We start from the raw sequence: 20,954 nt of genomic DNA on the forward strand, positions 1-20,954 counted from the left end.
AATGACTTTTAAAGACACTGGACACCTTTGGTAATTGTCAAAGACCAGTCTTCTCACTTGGTGTATCTCAACTAATGCACACGAACCTGTGAGTGAGCTCAATTGATCGTGGAAGTTGCGGGATAGTACAATGGAAGAAAAAACACCATTGTCACACGAGGTTGTGTGCTTTCAGATGCTTGATTTCAAGACCTCAAATTCTCAGTGAATCTGAGGTCTTGAAAACAAGTTCTTGGGAAATAACTTCTTTCTCGATAGCTACATTACTTCAGAGGGAGCCATTTCTCACAATGTTTTATACTATCAACAGCTTTCCATTACTCGTTACCAAGTAAGGTGGTATGTTAATCATTATTTTGAGTAATTACCAAGTGTCCACTGCCTTCAAAATAAATGAAAATTACCAATAGTGTCCACTGCCTTCAAAGTAAATGGAAATTACCAAGTGTCCACTGCCTTCAAAGTAAATGGAAATTACCAATAGTGTCCACTGCCTTCAAAGTAAATGGAAATTACCAATAGTGTCCACTGCCTTCAAAGTAAATGGAAATTACCAAGAGTGTCCACTGCCTTCAAAGTAAATGGAAATTACCAATAGTGTCCACTGACTTCAAAGTACATGGAAAGTACCAAGTGTCCACTGCCTTCAAAGTAAATGGAAATTACCAATAGTGTCCACTGCCTTCAAAATAAATGGAAATTACCAATAGTGTCCACTGGCGTCAAAGTAAATGGAAATTACCAATAGTGTCCACTGCCTTCAAAGTAAATGGAAATTGCCAAGTGTCCACTGCTTTCAAAGTAAATGGAAAGTACCAATAGTGTCCACTGCTTTCAAAGTAAATGGAAATTACCAATAGTATCCACTGGCTTCAAAATAAATGGAAATTACCAATAGTGTCCACTGGCTTCAAAGTAAATGGAAATTACCAATGAGTATCCACTGCCTTCAAAGTAAATGGAAATTACCAATAGTGTCCACTGGCTTCAGAGTAAATGGAAATTACTAATAGTGTCCACTGCCGTCAAAGTAAATGGAAATTACCAATAGTGTCCACTGCATTCAAAGTAGATGGAAATTACCAATAGTGTCAACTGCCTTCACAGTAAATGATAATACAAATTTACTGGGTTCGAAACAGCAGCTTTCAATAGCACTTTGAGAATAATTTCACTTCTAAGTAATTTGGTTATGGAAAAAAGGATACCCGTTTTTACCCCATAATTTGAATCTGAGAAGTGTTGGTAAACGTCTCATTCTAATGACTGGATTATTCTTCCGGTGTGAACAACAGCTGCTCCTCTGGATTTTGGTGATATCTCAACAACGCCGATACCACCTTTTAAAATGAAATTATCCTAGAATAGTTTAGTTGTTAATTTATTTACAATTGAAGGGTTCCAAAAAAACAAAGATACCTCATTTAAAGTGCTTTGTTGCATCAACGGGAAACTGAGGTATAACGATCAGCCTTTTAATTGTTTAGTCATGAACTGTTTGGTGGCAAAATAACCGACCACAAGACAAACGTTCAGGCGATTTGAGGGTTGTTAACTGCAACCATAATTATGGAGGTCTATTAATGTGGGATGTGGCTTGGTACTTGCTCCATGGAGTTGTTTACATTAACGTTGTCGTTAACGCCTCTTCTTGCCCCACGGGTGAGTGACGGGGGGGGGGGGGACGCACATCTGCTGTCGTCTTTAGAACACCATACTCGGCGGTCGAAGAAGTGTGACGTGTGTCCCTTGGTAGTACACTGAAAAGGGAAACGCATGGTCCGGCCCCGGAACCCCCCACCCACGCCCCGCGTCCCCCGCCCCCATTAGAAAGGAGACCAGACAACTCGTCCGTCGGACAACTCGTCCGTTCGGACAACTCGACGGTTCAGACAACTCGACGGTTCGGACAACTCGACGGATGATTTATTCAACCGTAAGACAACTCGACTTGGGGTCAAGACAAGTCGACGGATGGCCGTGACGGGGCTCAGCGCGGGGCGGGAGGGGGTAAATAGCGGCCTGGGGTGGGGATGTACTGACTAGCGACTTGTCAATGATGCAAGGGCGTTCCCCGGGGGGAGCGGGTATATTATGGTGGGTGGGTTTATATCCGGGCAAACGGATAGTTGATTTTTTTTTTTTTTTTTAATTATTTTTTTACCATGACCCCGCGGCATTTTCATTGCTTGTACCATAGAGCAATGATCGAGTTGTTATTGTTGTTGGTAATAAAGTAAATAAAAGTAAATCTTCTAATAATAGAGCTGTATAATGTTTTACTTATTTAATGTTTTAATCGTGTTTTTTTAAATCTTTTATTTTGAATAAATTGAAGACAACTGCTAGCTGGCTACACATAGAGTCATACCATGGTCATACTCATAAAACATAGTCTGTTTTTTACACAAAGTCTCGAGATAGTCACTAACAGATGTTTCTGCAAGTATGGCTTCACTGGAACACCACACTTCTTGTGATAAATAATAATTGGTAAATAATAATGATCAATATTATAGAATCGCAGGAATTATACAGGAAAGTTCGCGTAAACATGACAGTATTAAACGGAGGTCGGCCGCTCAACCGTCGACTTGTCTTGGCCATCCGTCGAGTTGTCTCAAAGTCGAGTTGTCGGAACCGTCGAGTTGTCCGAACCGTCGAGTTGTCTGAACCGTCGAGTTGTCCGAACGGACGAGTTGTCCGACGGACGAGTTGTCTGACATTCATTAGAAACACTGGCTGCAGTGTGTCTCTGGCTGAACAATATCTTTCCATTCGACTACTCCAGGCCTGGAAAGACGCAGGCAACGGGCGGCAATGACCTCCTTCCCATGGGATTGGCCTTGGTGCCCTTCACAAGTTTCCCACTTCTAAGATTTTCCAGAAGTGTCCTTTGCAAAATGAAATGTCCTTGCCCTTTCAAAGATGAAACTTTCAGGCTTGCTAATCTCCTTATTTGTGATGGCAAATCTAACGTTTCCAGGAAGACCAAGAGACCCGCAGGAAACTGAGCTCATGTTTCCATATGGCGTATATCCGGTTGGGTGTGGAACTGGGAGGTACGGGTCAACCACAAACGCATTTTGCCACTCGACAACTATGGATTAGGCAAACAGTTTCCTGTAATCTTCTCTGACCTATGTACCTCCCTGTCACATCGCCGAAGCAACGGTGAAGAAAACTACTACCACAACATTTTTTACTTTGGGACAAGGTCACATTGTTGTCTACCTAAAAGCAAATGTAGGAAATGTAAAATGCTCTTGACATGGTGCACATCAGCAGCGACTGCAAAGACCACGGGAAAAGAACACCGTAGGATTTAATTATTTATAACTACAAAAAGTTCCAGCGGTCTTCGTATCGGGTAAGATGTTTATTCTGTATGTGGTTTTTGGCATCATTTCATGCTGAGGTATCATATTGGTTTGCGGTAACCTTGCCGGTGAGATTTGGTTCTTTTAGAGGACTGTCTTGATTAATATATATTCTACCATGGCCATGATTCTACTACAGCGGAGAAGATTTTCGGACTTCTGGAGAATTTTCAATTTTGCTTTTAACCTGCCATGGGCGGAAGGTGGAAAATCGGCCGGGACATATTTATATTACTTTAGCTTGAGGATCTACCGCGGATCGAGTGTGATCGTTCTTAAAATTGGTCTCTTAAAGGGAAGGTGCACGATTGGTAATTGTCAAAGACCAGTCTTCTCACTTGGTGTTTCTCAAAATATGCATAAAATAACTCATCAGAGTTGGGAGAAAATGATGAACACCCTTGTTGGACGAGTTTGTGTGCTTTCAGATAGGAATAAAAGACTTCTAGAAGTCTTTTAATATTTTAGTGAGAAATTACGATGTGGCTGAAATAAGTTTACGTCTTATCTTCGACTCCATGCAAAACTTCAAACACCACTTGTTGTTAAATGTATGTATGTTTAACAAAAGCATGCATCAATACTCTTGATTAACGCCGGGCCGGTTTTGGGAAGTTGAGGTCAGGCTCTCATTCAATTCAATTCATTAGAAACTACCTCTTTCTCAAAAACTATGTTTTTTCAGAGGGAGCTGTTTCACACAATGTTGTATACCACCAACAGCTCTCCATTGCTTGCTACCATAAGCTTTTCAATGCTTACAATTATTTTGACAATTACCAATAGTGTCCACTGCCTTTAAAGACGACTGAAAATGGGGTGGCCCTATAGGCCTACGCAATTTTTTGTTAAATTCTGAAATCACAGCAAAGTGCACACAAACCCGTTCAGCGTGTAGGCCTATACCTAGACTTGCTTTTAAAGGCACTGGACACTATTGGTAATTACTCAAAATAATTATTAGCATAAAACCTTTCTTGGTGACAAGTAATGGGGAAAGGTTGATAGTATAAAACATTGTGAGAAACGGCTCCCTCTGAAGTGACGCAGTTTTCGAGAAAGAAGTAATTTTCAACGAATTTGATTTCGAAACCTCAAGTTATTTCAACGAATTTGATTTCGAGACCTCAAGTTTAGAATTTGAGGTATCGAAATCAACCATTATTATAAAAGCACACAACTTCGTGCGACATAAGTGTTTGTTTACTTCATTCATATCCCGCAACTTCGACGACCATTTGAGCTCAAATTTTCACAGGTTTGTTCTTTTATGCATATCTTTAGATACACCAAGTGAGAAGACTGGTCTTTGACAATTACCAATAGTGTCCACTGTCTTTAAGTTTACAAATTGAAATTCAATATTTCCCCCAAGGGGTTAACCAGCTGGTGGGATCGTTGGTTGGCATGACCTTTGAACTAGTGCTGCATGCACGCGGTATCTTCATTACAGACATCTTGGAATTTTCAAAGTTGAAATGAATTTACCATAACGACCAACGCTGCGGGTGTATGTGATCATACAAAAATATCGTTGTTAATAACTTTTTTTTTATGCAATCGCCAGACACACAAGGCCTGAAGGCGAATTCAATGTGTGGGCTGAACAAACCCAACTATTTCTCCGGGGGCCTTTGCAACCTACTGTGGCTGAAGGATTTACTTTACCCCCTTTACAAACCCAACTATTTCTCCGGGGGCCTTTGCGACCTACTGTGGCTGAAAGATTTATTGTACCCCCTTTACAGTCCACGGATGTAGGCCGTGGGTATCATGCATCCATTCAAATCATGGCTGCCAGGGCAGGGGTAGATTTCACAAAGAGTTAGGACTATAGTCTTATTTAGGATGAGTTCTCCCCTTTCTTAGAACAGTTCTAAGTTACTATAGCCTGAAGTTGTTAATATTATCTCCTAGGACTCCTAACTCTTGTGAAATCGACCCCTGAAAGCACACATCCCAAACTTTTACGAAGCAATCATGGTTGAGTGTCTTGCTTAAGGACACATGTGTCACGACCGGGACTCGAACCCACACTCTGCTAATCAGAAGACACAGAGCTTGAATCCGGTGCTCTTAGAACCGGCCACGACACGTCAAGATACCGGTTGTTATGGTTATGAACTTCGTTCCGCCCCTGCAGTGCTGCACGTAAGCAATTCTTAGCATGTGGTGGTTGCTTCAGCAACAGGTTTATTTCCGTACCTGTTCATGACTTCACATTGAACCACGAAGGAAGGACTTGTTTGTTTGTTCCTTCCTGTTTGAACCCAACCCAATTCTAGCATTTTATTCCAAAATGCTACTCACTGTCTGGCAAGATAGTCAATATTAGCTGTTTATTAGAGGTGAACATGCATGGATCAATAAACTAACAATTGATCCATGTGTAAACATATACAAGGGCATGTTGAGATCTGTTTGTAAAACACCCAATCAAACAGTGAACCTGCCCCCGATTTCACCAAGCGCTGCGACGCGTCGCAAGGGCGAGTTGCGACCGGTTACACGTCGTAAGTTGCGAACTCGTCGCAGCCGCGTAGTGTCTTATAGGTCTGCGACGCATCGCAAACCCTACGATGCGTCGCAACTTGCGATGAGTTTCGTGAAATCGGGGGCTGTAACTTGACAAAGCTCCCATAATTAGGATAAACATTTTGGTTAATTGGGCCACTGACGTCTGTGATTCTGAATTTTACACATCAATAAATTGTTATGCAGTAAGTAGACGAACGTTGAGCCCAATTAAGAACTCACTCTGCGCTAGTGCAGTAAGCCGATTTTCAACCTTCCGTCGTTAAAAAGCTGGCGTCGATTTCTGAAAGAGTTAGGACTCGTCTTATCTCGAGTTAGGACGAGTAACTCGTCCTAACTTAGGATTAATATTAATGTATTAATGTCTGCATGCTACAGTGCAGGTTTGGGACTCGTCCTAAGTCCTATGATTAATCTTAAGTTAGGAAGAGTTTTGTGAAATCGACGGCAGGACAGTTTTTTTTTTCAGAATTTGACGTCTCCGAAAAAATCCAAAAAATCTACTCCGCGGTTTAGAATATATAACAAGACAGATCTCTGAAGATCAAACTCTACCTGGCAAGTAGATACACACATGGTGTTACCACAAACTAAATATCCTATAGACGACACTATAATTGTGCTAGTCATTGTGAACTCAGCGTTACATCGGTGGGACTCGAACCCACAACACTGTGACTGCTTTTTCACTTTTCTCGACTCGCAGCAGATTAGATAAAACTTTTCATAGGTTTGTTATCAGAGGTATGTATTTGATTGTAAATACTGTGAACGCTGTCTGCGATTACTTTGTTGGCTCTGTACAAATCCAGTTTAGCCTAAGCCAGTATTTAACTCGTGTAAATTATTTTGTTGTGCAGTTATATTTTAGCCTTTTTTGCTCCTGTTGTTTTTGTTTTGTTTGAATACCTGTTGATGATGTCTATAAGTGTTTTTATAATTGGATTCTGTAGTGTTGCTATTTACCTACGGTATTCTTGTTCGTGTTGAATGATTCGGGCACTTTTTCAAAATGTCCATAGATTTACATTAAACTTACAGGGTTTGAAGATAATGATAGTGGAAAGCTTCCCTTCAAATATTACTAATTAAGGTTGTGTAGTTTTTGAGAAATGAGTAAAACAAGTCACAAAATAATTTTGGTCTCATGAGACCAAAATTATTTTTAGCATGTAAAATCCCCTTAACCTTTATGATATTATACCAAAACCATAGCATAACTGGTTAATACGTTTTTACATGCTAAAACTGAGACGAAAATTGTTACTTTTACTAAATTTCTCAAAAACTACAGCACCTCAGTAAGTAAAATTTCAAGGGAAGCTTTCTACTATCATAATCTTCAAACTGTGTAAGTTTAACGTAAATCTGTGGCCATTGTGTTTTTGTTAGGAAAAAGTACATAATACCCTTTAAACGCTTTGAGGCCTAGCAGAAGGCGCTATATTAATTCTTCTTCTTTATCTTCTTCTTACTATTATTAATGTACGTTTTTTTCTATACCAGTAACTGTCAAACAACCAGAACTCTTATTTGGAACCAAGTGCTACTTCTGCAAAATCCATTACAACAAAACACGCGGAATTATCAATTTTGATAATTAAGTTCCACAAACTTGAAAGCGAACAAAACAAAAATGAAGCTGGATGAAATCATCCCACTGTTGGGCAACTTCGGCCGGTATCAATTCTTCGTTGCCAGCTGTTTCTGTATCATCAATATCCTAAGCTGCTTGACCACGCTGTCCAACGTGTTCTTCGCGGCCGGGACCGACCACTGGTGTAAAGTCCTCCCCGACGAAAGCTGCGAAGACTGGGCGGAATTTCAAGACAACTGCACCGAAGTCAAGAAATCCATCTTCCTGCCTCCACCGGAGAAAGAGCAGAGCAAGTACATGTATTCAAATTGCGAGCAATGGACACCTCCGATTGGCTACACTTTTGACCCGTATGTGACATATGGTGACGTCATCGACGATTCTAATTTTACAAAGACTGGCTGCGTGGATGGGTGGGAGTATGACACGTCACAGTACATAACCACGACCATATCAGAGGTATGCTTTTCAGTTAAAAGGCGCCTTGATTTTTTATCATTTTTTACCACTTGGTAAAAAGTATACTTTAAATGTCTTCACTGAGTAGATATAGGCCTATTATTCTAGCCCCACATGCCGGTATAAAACGTACCTTTAAAGGATTTGGTTACTTTTTGTAAATAAACACAAAACACAGATTTACATTACACCATTTGAAGATAATGATTAGAAAGCTTACCTTAAAATATTACTTGTTGCTGGGGTGCTGTATTTCTTTAAGAAGTGAGTAAAACAAACTCACGAAATAAAAAATGTCTCAGTTGAGCATGTAGAACGTATTATACGTTTTTACATGCTAAAATAATTGTCGTGACTTGTTTTACTCATTTCTTCTCAGCAAGTAATATTTTAAGGGAAGCTTTCTCACTATCATTATCTTCAAACTATGTAAGTTTAATGTAAATCTGTGGACATTGTGTTTTGTGTCCTACCCCAAACCCTTAAAAGGTTTGGTATACGTTGGTTTTACCAATTAAAAAAAAACAAACCATGTTCTGGGTCGGCTTGACCTAGAAATGGGTCACGGAATCCGGTTCAATCCGAACCGGAATGGATATAGTCAAGTGGAGACAAGTTAATATAGGGCCTATAGTTTGTTTCGTTAAGACAATTGTATTTTTATAGCAAGAAACTTTTTCATTTTATTTCCAGTTCAATCTAGTTTGTGAAGAGAAGAATTGGCCTGGCTTAGCGCAGTCTCTCTACTTCGTTGGTTTCCTCGTTGGATCAGTGGTCTTCGGCACTCTTTCTGACTGGTAAGCTGCGCTTTGTAGGAACATGGCCTTTTCGAAACCATGGCTTTTGCTCCAGATTCGGGCTTTTCGGCTCAGGCTAGCGTGGCGCCGCGGTTGTTTTGACAATGTGCGTGTTCAAGTGAGTACGCGCTCAGGGCTTCAGACCAGAAGACGACGCCTGATGCCGAAACCAAATTCGAAGCCGTGGTTTGGAAAAGTGCCTTTGTAACATGTTGTTTATATAAACAGTTACCGTGTATTTTCCATGGTTTTCCATTGCAGCGCAATTGATACTACAATGCTCGTGTGTAACATGTTACGATTATGTGTCACAATTTTCACATACAAGAGTTGAAAAAAGTAACAGCTGTTGTTACAAGTTATAATAATAATAATAATAATAATAATAATAATAATAATAATAATAATAATAACCGTATTTATAACGCGCCTTTTGCCAAAGGATACAAAGCGCCAGGTATTATTACTGCAAGTGGGGTGAATTTTTGAGATATAAGACCTAATCCTTAAGCACCATGTAATGGTTTACAAGGTGCTGTGGCGCAATATGCTGCCAATCCAGCCAGGAACACCGGGGCGAACCCCTTCTCTTTTCGATAAGTGTACCGGGTTCTTTTACATGCGTTTTACACAACACATGGGACCAACGGCTTTACGTCCCATCCGAAGGACGAAGCAATGGTTATGTGTCTTGCTTAAGGACACAAGTGTTACGGCTGGGGAATCGAACCCACACTCTGCTGATCAGAAACACCAGAGTTTGAATTCGGTGCTTTTAACCGCTCGGCCACGACACTCCCACGACACTGTTTTGTATTTTGCATTTTTGTACTTTTGAAGGGAGACAGCTATCCATTGCTTGTACCAAGTAAGTTTTTATGCTAAATATTGTTTCGAGTAATTACCAATAGTGTCCCGTGCCTTTAAATAGTAAACATTCTTTCTGTCCATCTTTCGAAAGGATCGGTCGTAAGAAAACAGCAATCATTGGAACGGTCTTCTGGTCGGTCGGAACCATCACTACGTCATACTCTACCAATATCTACATGTTCACTGCTTTCCGATTCATCGCTGCCTTTGGTAACATTGGGACGTATATCTCATTGTACATATTGGGTAAGAACCGAACTAAAATAATGATAATGTAAATATCAAGCATGTATGCTTCGTTTTTGAAAGGGCAGGGTCACTTAGGCATGCATTTTTTTCCTTGGTAAAGGGTGACCCATGAGGAAACTGTAAGATTCTACTGGAGCAATTCAAGGGCACAAGGCAATGGCCAGGGGGCATCGAGGCAATCAGCTTCGTTGCATCCATGAAGTATCAGGCTTACTACTGCCCTGTTTTACCACACATGTGACGTAGTGCATGGTACTTTTGCGAGTTTTGCGCACTTTTTATTGAGTTTCAGCAAATTCACTCACAGCACTACACTGCTAAAACCGGAGTGTTAAAATTTGACACCATCTAGGCGTTGTGAAAGAAGGATCACAATTTAAACCATAGGGTGCTAAAACAATACTAGTTTCTGCCATAACATTTTCATTGTTGTTAATTAACACCATATGATTTTAGATTCTCTCTTCGATATACTTAATATTGTCATTCGGGGCCCAATTTAAAATTTGAAATTTGGTCCTTCTTGTAAAGTTTTTGCGTGATACACGCGTGGGTCTGCCGCACGCATAAAGTTTTCGCCACCTATGGCCCCAAATATTGCCAAAAAGCATTTTTTTTTATGACACAAACTTGTAATTCTGAGAGGTCCTCGCATAGAAAGTATGGAAGAACATATAGAAAAACCTATAGTTCAAATATTAATCTTTTCGCACACAATTAATGTAAGAAAAATTATGTTCCTGCAACTCTATAATAATAACATGGCTTTTTCTGTTCCAGTTCTGGAAGTTATTGGCAAATCATGGCGCACAGCATTCACCATGGTCTCTGGCATTTTCTTTGCTTTTGGTTATTTCATCTTGGCAACTTCTGCTATGTACGTCAGAGAATGGCGCCACCTATCACTTGTGGCCTCCTTGCCCGTAGCCATTGTATTTATCCCACTGCCGTGAGTATACACTTCACTTCTGCTAAAAAACAAATGATTTGAATTAAACTTAAAGGCTCTGGACACTTTTAAGATTTAGTACCCAAAATTAATTGTTAGCATAATGATTCCCTCTGAACTAGCGTAGTTTTTTATAGGAGGTATTAATTTCTCACTCAAATATTAAAACACTTCAGCCCAGAAGCCTTTTATTAGGTATCTGAAAGCACACAATTTTGTGCAACAAGGGTGTTTTTTTCTGTCATTATTTTCTCGCAACTTCGATGGCTAATCGTTTCAAAATGGTCACAGATTTGCTATTTTATGCATATGTTGGGAAATACCGTTATTTTGAGATAGAGGTTTTTTGACAGTTACCAAAGGTGTCCAGTGCCTTCAATGTACATTCTCATCATTTTGAAAATAGAGAAAATTTTGCAAAAGATATATTATATCAGTGGTGGTTTACAGAGTTAACTCATTGAAAAAAAAAAAGTCAACAGCGATTGGCGGTACACTTTCCTGTTGATCTTCGGTCGTCTTCTTTAATAAGGTTCCTATAATATAATGTACCTCGCGGTGGTGCAATTTTATGTTATTTTTCTGTGCAATCTTTATCAATATTTTTACCTGGTAATGCCACATTATTCAGCTTCGTGCTGCCAGTTGGTTTTTTAATAAAAATGAATAAATGAATGAATAACATTGGTATCTTCTACTGACAGTCGTTCCTATTCAAAGTGTTCAAGAGAAGATAAAATCCATTCTGACAGGTTTTCTTCGTCTCCACATTCTTGCAGATTTATGAAGGAGTCCATCAGTTGGTTGGTTTCCAAAGGGAGGATTGAAGAAGCGGAGGAGACCATCCGAAGAATTGCAAAGTTCAACAAGAAGACTCTTCCAGATGTCTTATTCACCAAGGAGGACATCCAAGAACAAACGGTAAGAAACAACGCGCCAAATTCAAAATTACAAGTCATGCATGATGCACTGATGTGACCTCATTGCGGGTTGACAACATTGTGATTGGACACAGACTCATGAATCTTGCTTTTAGAGTCAGTTTTCCCAGCCGGTTTCCTACCCCAATTTCAACAAAAACTCGTTCATTCGATGTTGTTTCAAAATAAATGCTTCAACAGTAGTCAAAACGGGTAATTCAATTTCATCAGTTGGCATTCGCTGGCCGAATAAGAGCATGCAATTTCACAGGCACCAAGAGTTATTCAGTTCCTTTAAAGCCAGCAGAAAGAAATGATCAACCATTCAACCTCATAAAGTTTGAAGAGGAAGTAGAAATTCAACTCGAAATTTGTTTAAGTGTAGTCTTGAATGCCTAAAAAAAAATAGGATGACTGAAACTATACTAATCTGAATGAAAAAACAAAAATCATGTGTTCGGGAAAACGAAATTAAACAATACCCTCTGAAATTGGCTGGGAAAACCTAAATTAATACAATTTCGTTCACACACTTTTCACCAAACTGAATTGAATTAGGGTTTCATTTTTTGTAGCTGCTATTGCATGGATTTTTGTAGAAACTGGCAGGGAAAACCTATATTTTTGCTCCTAAAGTTAAAACACTGTTTTATTTGTTCATGGACACTTCTCCTGTTATATTTTGAAGGATGCGAGTAATTCGGCCGTTCCCCCATCGGTCATTGACCTTTACAGAACACCCAATATGGCGGCCAAGACGATTAATCTTCAGTACAACTGGTACGTTGCTGTTTATTTTTTGGAATTATACAACATATAACTTTTTGAAGACAATTTCAAACAAATTAATGATATTTTAACTGATGTCTGATAATTTTGAACATTATATATATATATTTTTTAAATATATCAAATTGATTAACATACTTTAAATCTCAATGATGTTTCGAGTATACCAAACGTGTCCAGTGCCTTCATTCTATGTTGACCAATATAAAGCGACTACGAAGCTGTCAGTTTTAGCAAAATAAATTCCTTTTGTTCTAACAGTCACTGAATGTGTTTACCTTTTTTTTCATAGGGTGGTCAACAGTCTTATCTACTACGGGCTGTCTCAGAGCACCGGGGATCTGGGCGTTGACGACTACTGGGCGTTCTTCGTGTCCGGTGCGGTCGAGATACCGGCTATGATTTACGCGGCAATTGCCGTGGAAAAATTTGGCCGAAAATGGAACACCGGTATCTTGGAGCTAATTGGCGGTGTTGCCTGTCTGGCAACTATTTTTATGTGTAAGATTGAAACTTTGAATTAAGTTTGTTTTTCTTCATTGTAATAACTTAACATTGGGTTTCAACAACTATGGGTACTTACATTTCAAGGGGGATTATTTAATGTGACAAAAAGTCAAATGAAGGCTGGAGAAGTGTTTAGATTAAAACAAAAACATCGAACCGAACAAACATTCATACCCCCATTCACCTCTTCACCATTCATTCATTCATTCATTCATTCATTCTTTCAAACTTATATTTATTTCTATACTTCATGAAAACAGAGTACAAACACTTTTATTTTAAAGGAATAACCAATAAAGAAAGCTATTTAATGAGGCAGAGAAAATTAAATAAATAGAGTATGGAGGCATCATCTGGAAGCCGGGGCTTATGTAGGGATGCCTGTGGACAGACAACAAACGGACGTGGACACGAACGAACGGACAAACAATGAACATGATGAAGACAGACATGATGAAGACAACTAGATGAGAACAATAATTAAACAACAATAATAATACCAATAATACCATTTTCTCATAATGTTGGATGGTTGGCAATTTTCTTAGGACAGGTACGGACATTTTGAGACCTAGCTTGGTGTGACGTATAAAAAACATTCCAACTTGAACGGGGGGGGGGGGGATTGGTTACACAATAATCATTTAATTCAATGCTATTAAAACACACATTATCGCAGAACGACCCCTTGCATCAACTGTGGAATTTTTAAAACACCACATTTCTTTTTAAAAGTTATTAGCCTACCTATGAATTATTGTTATGTATTGTTTTTTCTTGTGGTGTGATAGTGTTGATTGACTCTTATTGTTTAGTCTCCTTGTTGTGTTGTTGTTTTATCTCATTGGTTGTATTTGTGTCGGTCTTATTGTACAATAATGTAATTTTTAGCTGTATTTTTGCTTATCTCTTTTAGCTCAATGTTTATAAGTGGCCGCAATCGCTGGTGATGGAACATGCACGAGCTATGATTTGCTGAGATTCGTGTGCAGCGATTTGCACGCGTGTACTTCCATCGTTTTTTTAAACAAAGATGGCGGCCAGTGTTTTATTTCAAAATCTTTTTTTCAGCCGTTGGTATTTGGCGTACTGCTGTCGCGATGCTCGGCAAGTTCTGCATCTCTGCAACGTACAGTATCATCTACCTGTACTCGACGGAGTTATTTCCAACGCCAGTCAGGTAAAGAATGTTATCCATGTTAGGATCGTGAAACACAACAACATTGGAGTACTGTGGAAGCTTATGGGTCCGTAACAAGGCATCAGGGCCCAATTTCATAGAGCTGCTAAGCACAAAAATATGCTTAGCATGAAATTTCTTCCTTGATAAAAACAGTATTAAAGGCAGTGGACACTATTGGTAATTACTCAAAATAATTTGTATCATAAACACTTACTTGATAACGAGTCATGGGGAGAGGTTGATAGTATAAAACATTGTGAGAAACGGCTCCCTCTAAAGTAACGTAGTTTTCGAGAAAGAAGTTCCACGAATTTGATTTTGAGACCTCAGATTTAGAACTTGAGGTCTCAAAATCAAGCATCAGAAAGCACACAACTTCGTGTGACAAGGATGTTTTTTCTTTCATTATTATCTCGCAACTTCAATGACCGATTGAGCTGAAATTTTAAACGGTTTGTTATTTCATGCATATGTTAAGATACACCAAGTGAGAAGACTGGTCTTTGACGATTACCAATAGTGTCCAGTGTCTTTAACAACCAAATTTCCATTGGTTGCACATTGCTTGTTACTGGTATTCAGTTGTTGTTTGCTTACTCTGAAAATCAAATTTTTGTGCTAAGCAGCTCTATGAAATTGGGCCCATTAGAGCAATTTGAGACGAGGATGGACCGTTAAATCATGGACGAGGTAGAAATAATAAGAGTGCGCTGTTTGGGTGTATATACAGACAACCACCCAAAATGCCCTCCTCATGCTGTGTAATGTATAATGCGGTAAGAACCCACCCCTCCCCCCCCTCCCGTGTCCTCATTGTGTTATGTGAATCTCAGGAATCCTTTAGAGAAATGTCGAAGGGGGGGGGGGGTTACTTCTGTACAATAGAAGAATGTATTGGACTTTATGGACATTCGGATCAAAGATTATAGAGCGCCGCAAGGCGCAAGATGCGGAACTCGGGCTGAAATGTGAAATCCCACTGGACGCCATTTAGGCAAGTAACTCTTTTGATACAACAATAGATCAGTGCAGACAATGACCATTCCTATCAATTGGAAACAAAACATTCACTTGCTGAAATGGCGCCCATGCGTATTTCACGTTCCAACAATAGATAAAGCTTCAGTTCCGCATCTTGCGCCTTGCGGCGCTCTATAATCTTTGATTCGGATTCCTTGGTAATCGGCTGCATAATATCGGGCATGGTGGCTAAAACAGGTTTTCCCTTTCAACAGCAGAGTATACTGTTCGAAAACGTCGATATAACATAGACTCACACAGAAGGTTGTATCCGTAAGTTTACTATTTATTAGTTCTCAAAGACAGGTCTGACAGAAAATTTGGTTTTCGTTGACATTCTAACAGGGCTGTTGGTTTGGGTGTATGCTCCGTGGCCGCTCGTATCGGCGGGATTCTGTCCCCGGTCATCCTTCTACTTGGAGACGTCTTTGAGTCACTGCCGTTGGTTCTGTTCGGTTCCAGTGCGGTCCTAGCCGGGTTGCTGGTGTTTCTGTTGCCCGAGACCCGAGGTCAACAACTTCCTCAGACGCTCAGAGAAGGAGAAGAGTTTGGAAAGTGAGTATAGGCCTATAGGTTTATACGAACAGTTTGGGAAACTTTCCCTTGCCCCCACCTCTTCATTCGTTATTTAATAAAATAGTATCTCATTTCCCTCTAAGTTCCCTTTTGTAAATGAGTGTAAACGAGGTCAACAACTTCCCCAGACGCTCAGAGAAGGAGAAGAGTTTGGAAAGTGAGTATAGGCCTATAGGTTTATACGAACAGTTTGGGAAACTTTCCCTTGCCACCACTTTTTCATTCGTTATTAAATAAAATTGTATCTTATTTCCCTAAAGTTCCCTTTTGTGAATGAGTGAGTTATGAAATGAAATAGTATTTAATTTACACTCAAGTGAGATATTCTTTTTTTTAAATAAAAATTAGTGAAGGGTGGCGGTAAGATACGGAAAGTTTTTCACCACCGGTTCTTTTCAGTAACAATAATACTCCAAAGAGATTCCATTTATATTTCCACCATGCAACGTCTTGAATCCTACTTCAGTTTTAGTCTGTATCAAACCATGGAGGGTAGTTATACACATACTATGAACACTGATTTGTTTTGCCTATCCGTGCAATTCTTTTCCATCTATATTGAGACATGGTATGATGAATTTGTCTAAATATTTATAATGCACTATTGTTTTCTTTCCCATAGTCAATATTTATTCTTAGCTTCACTTTGTTATTGTATGCCCCCGAAGGAATTATAAATAGGTGTATTGTGATTTTTGCAAGTGGAAGGAATTGGATATTATCAATATTGCTATTATCTAGGCTACTTTGTTTTGTAAATTAACAGCAGTCTTGGTTGCTCCACACCGAAGCCCTATTTCCTTTCGAGCACGAGCAACCGTCAGACTGTTTCTCAACCACTTGCCATTAAAACAACCGTTTAATTTATTCTCTTCCTTGTGTTATTTTGTATTTTTGTTTAGCGCAATGTTCATTGTGGAATTACTATATTTAATTGTAATGTACTATTATACTCTTTTAATGTAAAAGAGTGAAAAAGCACTCTTTGAAGAGCCATATGAAGGACAACTCTTTTTTTGAGTGGCCTTCCACTCTTTTATATTGAAGTTTGCATTGAAGTTTGAAACCCCTCTAAAAGAGTGAAATAACCACCACTCTTTTTGAAGAGCCATATGAAGGACAGCTCGAAAAGTAAAGAGTGGTGTTTTTCACTCTTTTACATTAAAGCCATTGGACCCTTTCGGTAAACAGTGTTGTCCAAGGCCCACACTTTGTGTACCACAACTTCTATATCAAAATAACAAACCTATGAAAATTTAGACTCAATCAGTCATCGGAGTCGGGAGAAAACAACGGCAAACCCCATCCTTGTTTCCGCGCGTTTTGCCGTGTCATGACATGTGTTTAAAATAAATCCGTAATTCTCGTTAACGAGAATTTATATTGTTTTGCTGTTTTCTCAAAAAGTAAAGCATTTCACGGGATAATATTTCAAGAGAAGTCTTTCACCATTGCCTCCTGTAAACCCTGTAAGTTATTTGTAAATCTGTGAACTTTTATTTTTTTTTTCTGAACCGAAAGGTTCCAATGGCTTTAAGAGAGTAAGCCTGTGTAAAACCTTTTTTGTGCAATGCTAAATCAAGTCTGTATACTTTTCACCGAATCCCCGTCTCGAAAAACATTGTAAAATCCTTTTTGGAAAAACATTGTAAAAATATAAAAATGTGTTTGATAATTAAAAAAAAATTATGTAAAAAAAAAACATTTGGGAAAATTAAAGGGGCATTTGGTAAGCAGAAATTGTCCATTTGTAGTATACATTATAATTGTCTACAGCACATTTTGATTGGAATCTTTTGAAAATGTTTTTTGTTTTAACTCCTTAGATGTCAGTGCATGCGGAACAGTCCTGATGACCAAATTGCCATCATCGACATGAAAGAGGGCGCTGTCACTGACAAGAAAGAGGGCGCTGTGACCGCAAGCCTTTGATTAAACACTGTTATGTAATGCATGAAAAGTGAACTTTTAACAATTATTTTAGAACTGACTACAAAAGTCTTTATGCAGGCTTGTAAATGATAGTAGAAATCTCTTTAGTACTGATGTTTTAACAGTTATTGTACACAACCCGTCCAGCAACTTTGCAAAGGAAAAAAAAAAAAAAAAAAATCTTCAAATAAAGGCAAAGTATACCTTTTGTCTTTTGGAACCGTTCAAATGTTTTAATCCCATTGTTTCCAACCCAATTTTGCTCTGTCTGTAATTTTAACGTTTTAATGTGCACTATTTTGGTAAATTTTACCTATGGCAACTAAATTGAATGTTTTTTTTAATAAACCACGAATAATAAATGTTTTTAATCCAATGACGGATTATTGTAGTCCTGTCAAGCGTAGAACAATAACCGCTCCGGATTTTCAGCTTTATAGTAAAAACACTACCACCCTTTGAAGTTAAATTTAGTCACAGTGTAACCATTTTTGGTACGGTTTCCTGTGTACTTCTATACAGTCACAACGCTCGAGGTTAACCCTTCGAATTGACAGTCTAGTGCCCGTACTGGGCCCAATTTCATAGAGCTGCATGCTAAGCACAACAAATTGCTTAGCATGAAATTTCTTTCTTGATAAAAAAAAGGGTTACGAACTAATTTCCACGTGATTTTGCAAGATAAGCAAACCAACAGCAGCATACTAGTAACAAAAATTAATGTCATTTGGGTGGGAATCCTGTTTTTATCAAGGAAGAAGTCTCATGCTAAGCAAATGTGTGTGATTTGCAGCTCTATGAAGTTGGGTCCTCGTAACGTAGTTTTGTTGGTTGGTCTATAAAAGTTAGCAAACAGAGTGTATCAGGTTTTTTCAAGGATCGCTACTCAGAGATTAAATCAATACTATATTAAACGATAACAGTATTGACAATGATGACTAAACAAACTCACGGCATACAGTGTAAAATGCTAAACATTAAAGGCAGTGGACACTATTGGTAATTACTCAAAAAATTATCGTCATGAAACCTTTCTTGATTACGAGTAATGGGGAGCGGTTGATAATATAAAACATTGTGAGAAACGGCATCCCTCTGAAGTTACCTAGTTTACGAGAAAGAAGTAATTTTCGTATTATTTTGAGGTCTCGAAATCAAGCATCCGAAAGCACACAACTTCGTGTTACATGTTTTTTTTCTTCTTTCATTATTATCTTGCACGTTAGATGATCAATTGAGCCCAAATTTTCACAGGTTTGTTATTTTATGCATATTATTATATGTTGAGATACATTATTAAAGTGAGATGACTCCTCTTTGACAATTACCAATAGTGTCCTATGTCTTAAAGAACTAATGAATTTAATTCACCCAATTAGTTTTGCATATTTATGTTTATAAGTCTGTAACTTTGTGTTTCTTATCTGAACAATTTGTTTTTGTTTTTTGATAGGCTTTTTTATTACATGCCATTTTTGCTATTGCCAATCTCCTTTATTCTTATTTAATTTTTATGTGGGTTTAATGTTTTGTTTATTTCCCTATAATATATGTAATCTTGATGTTTTTTACCTTGTAAATTCAATTGTAATTTAGGCTTTGGCTACAAATATTTGAATAAAATACCTTGAATTGAATTGAATTGAATTGAATCGAAACGTAAAAACCTTAGAAGTCCCACAGCTTTCCACAGTAAAGGGACAATATTATTCAGACTCTTGAGATGGCCCGTGAGTTATTCTCACTCCAAACAAATAAAAACTCCGCATAAGCCGGACAAGTAACTTTCCAAAATGGCTCAGCATCAATTGGCAAATGGCACCATTTTTTTTGCAAGACCTATGTCAACTGGAAAAACTTGAACGTCAACAATCACATGGGCCCAATTTCATAGAGCTGCTTAAAGCAAAAAATTCATTGCTTAGTAAAATCAGATTACCGGCCAAGACTCCACTCAATTGTTATGCTAAGTAAACAACAGCTTAATACTAGTCATAAGCAATGTATATGGCATGACATTTTGGCCAGTAACATGTGTAAAATAAGCGAGCTATTTTCGTGCTTAAGCAAATTTTTGTTTAAGCAGCTCTATGAAATTGGCCCCAGGTCACAACTGGGCTAGACTTGTGTGGACAAGTCGATAAATGTCTGTCGCGGTGATAGCGTTCCGAATCTCCCCTATTCTCGCGAGACTGCTGGCCCCGCGAGACTACTGCTCTCACGAGTACCAGTAGAAGTCGGCAACACCAGTTCGCGCGAGAGCAGTGATCTCGCGAGAGCACCGCCACAACTTGACTATCTCACCGCAGCAGACCATTAACGACTTGTCCACAAGTCTACAATTGGGCATATTTTTGTACACTGTGTAACCTCTTATTAATGGGCTCCCAATTCTGGCAATAGAAATATTCGTTATAGTCGTTCGACGCTGTGATCCACTTGGCCTTCGTGAAACAAAAGATCAAAATGTCAAACATTATTCCACTTTATATGTCAAACACCTGTTGTCAACATGGTGATACAATGGTTAAGTATGACGCTTTGACACAGCTGAGGTGTAATAAGTTTTAACTTTGGTTTATTATTAAAGGCACATCATCAGCAGATTTCTAGGATTAATCATTTATTATCTCAAGTTATAGGACGAGTAACTCGTCCTATCTTAGAATTGGTTCAATGCGTCCCCACCTCTTTAATGGTAATACGAAACTTAACTCGTTCTAAGTCCTAAGATTTATCCTAAGTTGGAGAGAGTTTGGTGAAATCGACGGCTGGACCTTGGTAATCATTAGCATACAAACTTACTTGGTTAAAGGAACACGTTGCCTTGGATCGGTCGAGTTGGTCTTTGAAGAGCACTCTGTAACCGTTTGTTGTAAAATGCATATGGTTAGAAAGATATTGTAAAAGTAGAATACAATGATCCACACAAACATGCCTCGAAATTGCGTGGTTTTATTTTTACCCTGTCGACTAACACTGTCGGCCATTTAGGAGAGTCAGAATTTTGACTCCCATAAATGGCCGACCGTGATAGTTCGCGACGTAAAAGGAAAACCGTGCAATTTCGAGCGATACTTGTGTGGATCATTATATTTTACTTTTACAACATCTTTCTAACCATATGCATTTCATAACAAACCGTTTCAAACGCTTTTAATATACCAACTCGTCCGATCCAAGGCAACGTG

The 20,954-nt window shown here is 38.7% G+C and overlaps 1 protein-coding gene across 1 annotated transcript; it reads left to right on the forward strand.

Annotated features, from left to right (window-relative positions):
- The first annotated feature begins 2,794 nt into the window (after positions 1-2,794).
- LOC139947409 (organic cation transporter protein-like) lies at positions 2,795-18,165 on the forward strand. The gene is made up of 11 exons (XM_071945311.1): positions 2,795-3,370; positions 7,422-7,971; positions 8,665-8,768; positions 9,730-9,884; positions 10,668-10,836; positions 11,616-11,757; positions 12,445-12,536; positions 12,838-13,046; positions 14,124-14,232; positions 15,601-15,810; positions 17,658-18,165. Exons 2-11 carry the CDS (start codon positions 7,552-7,554, stop codon positions 17,761-17,763), a joined length of 1,716 nt encoding a protein of 571 aa, XP_071801412.1. The 5' UTR covers positions 2,795-3,370; positions 7,422-7,551; the 3' UTR covers positions 17,764-18,165.
- The last annotated feature ends 2,789 nt before the right edge of the window (positions 18,166-20,954 follow it).

This window comes from Asterias amurensis, chromosome 14 (genome assembly GCF_032118995.1).
Source record: "Asterias amurensis chromosome 14, ASM3211899v1".
Classification (NCBI taxonomy): Eukaryota; Metazoa; Echinodermata; class Asteroidea; order Forcipulatida; family Asteriidae; genus Asterias; species Asterias amurensis.

Coding starts and splice junctions, on each gene's coding strand:
- LOC139947409 (XM_071945311.1), top strand. CDS start 7,552: ATGAAGCTGGATGAAATCATCCCACTGTTGGGCAACTTCGGCCGGTAT. Junction 9,885..10,667: donor TATCTCATTGTACATATTGG/GTAAGAACCGAA, acceptor TTTCTGTTCCAG/TTCTGGAAGTTATTGGCAAA. Junction 11,758..12,444: donor AGGACATCCAAGAACAAACG/GTAAGAAACAAC, acceptor TATATTTTGAAG/GATGCGAGTAATTCGGCCGT.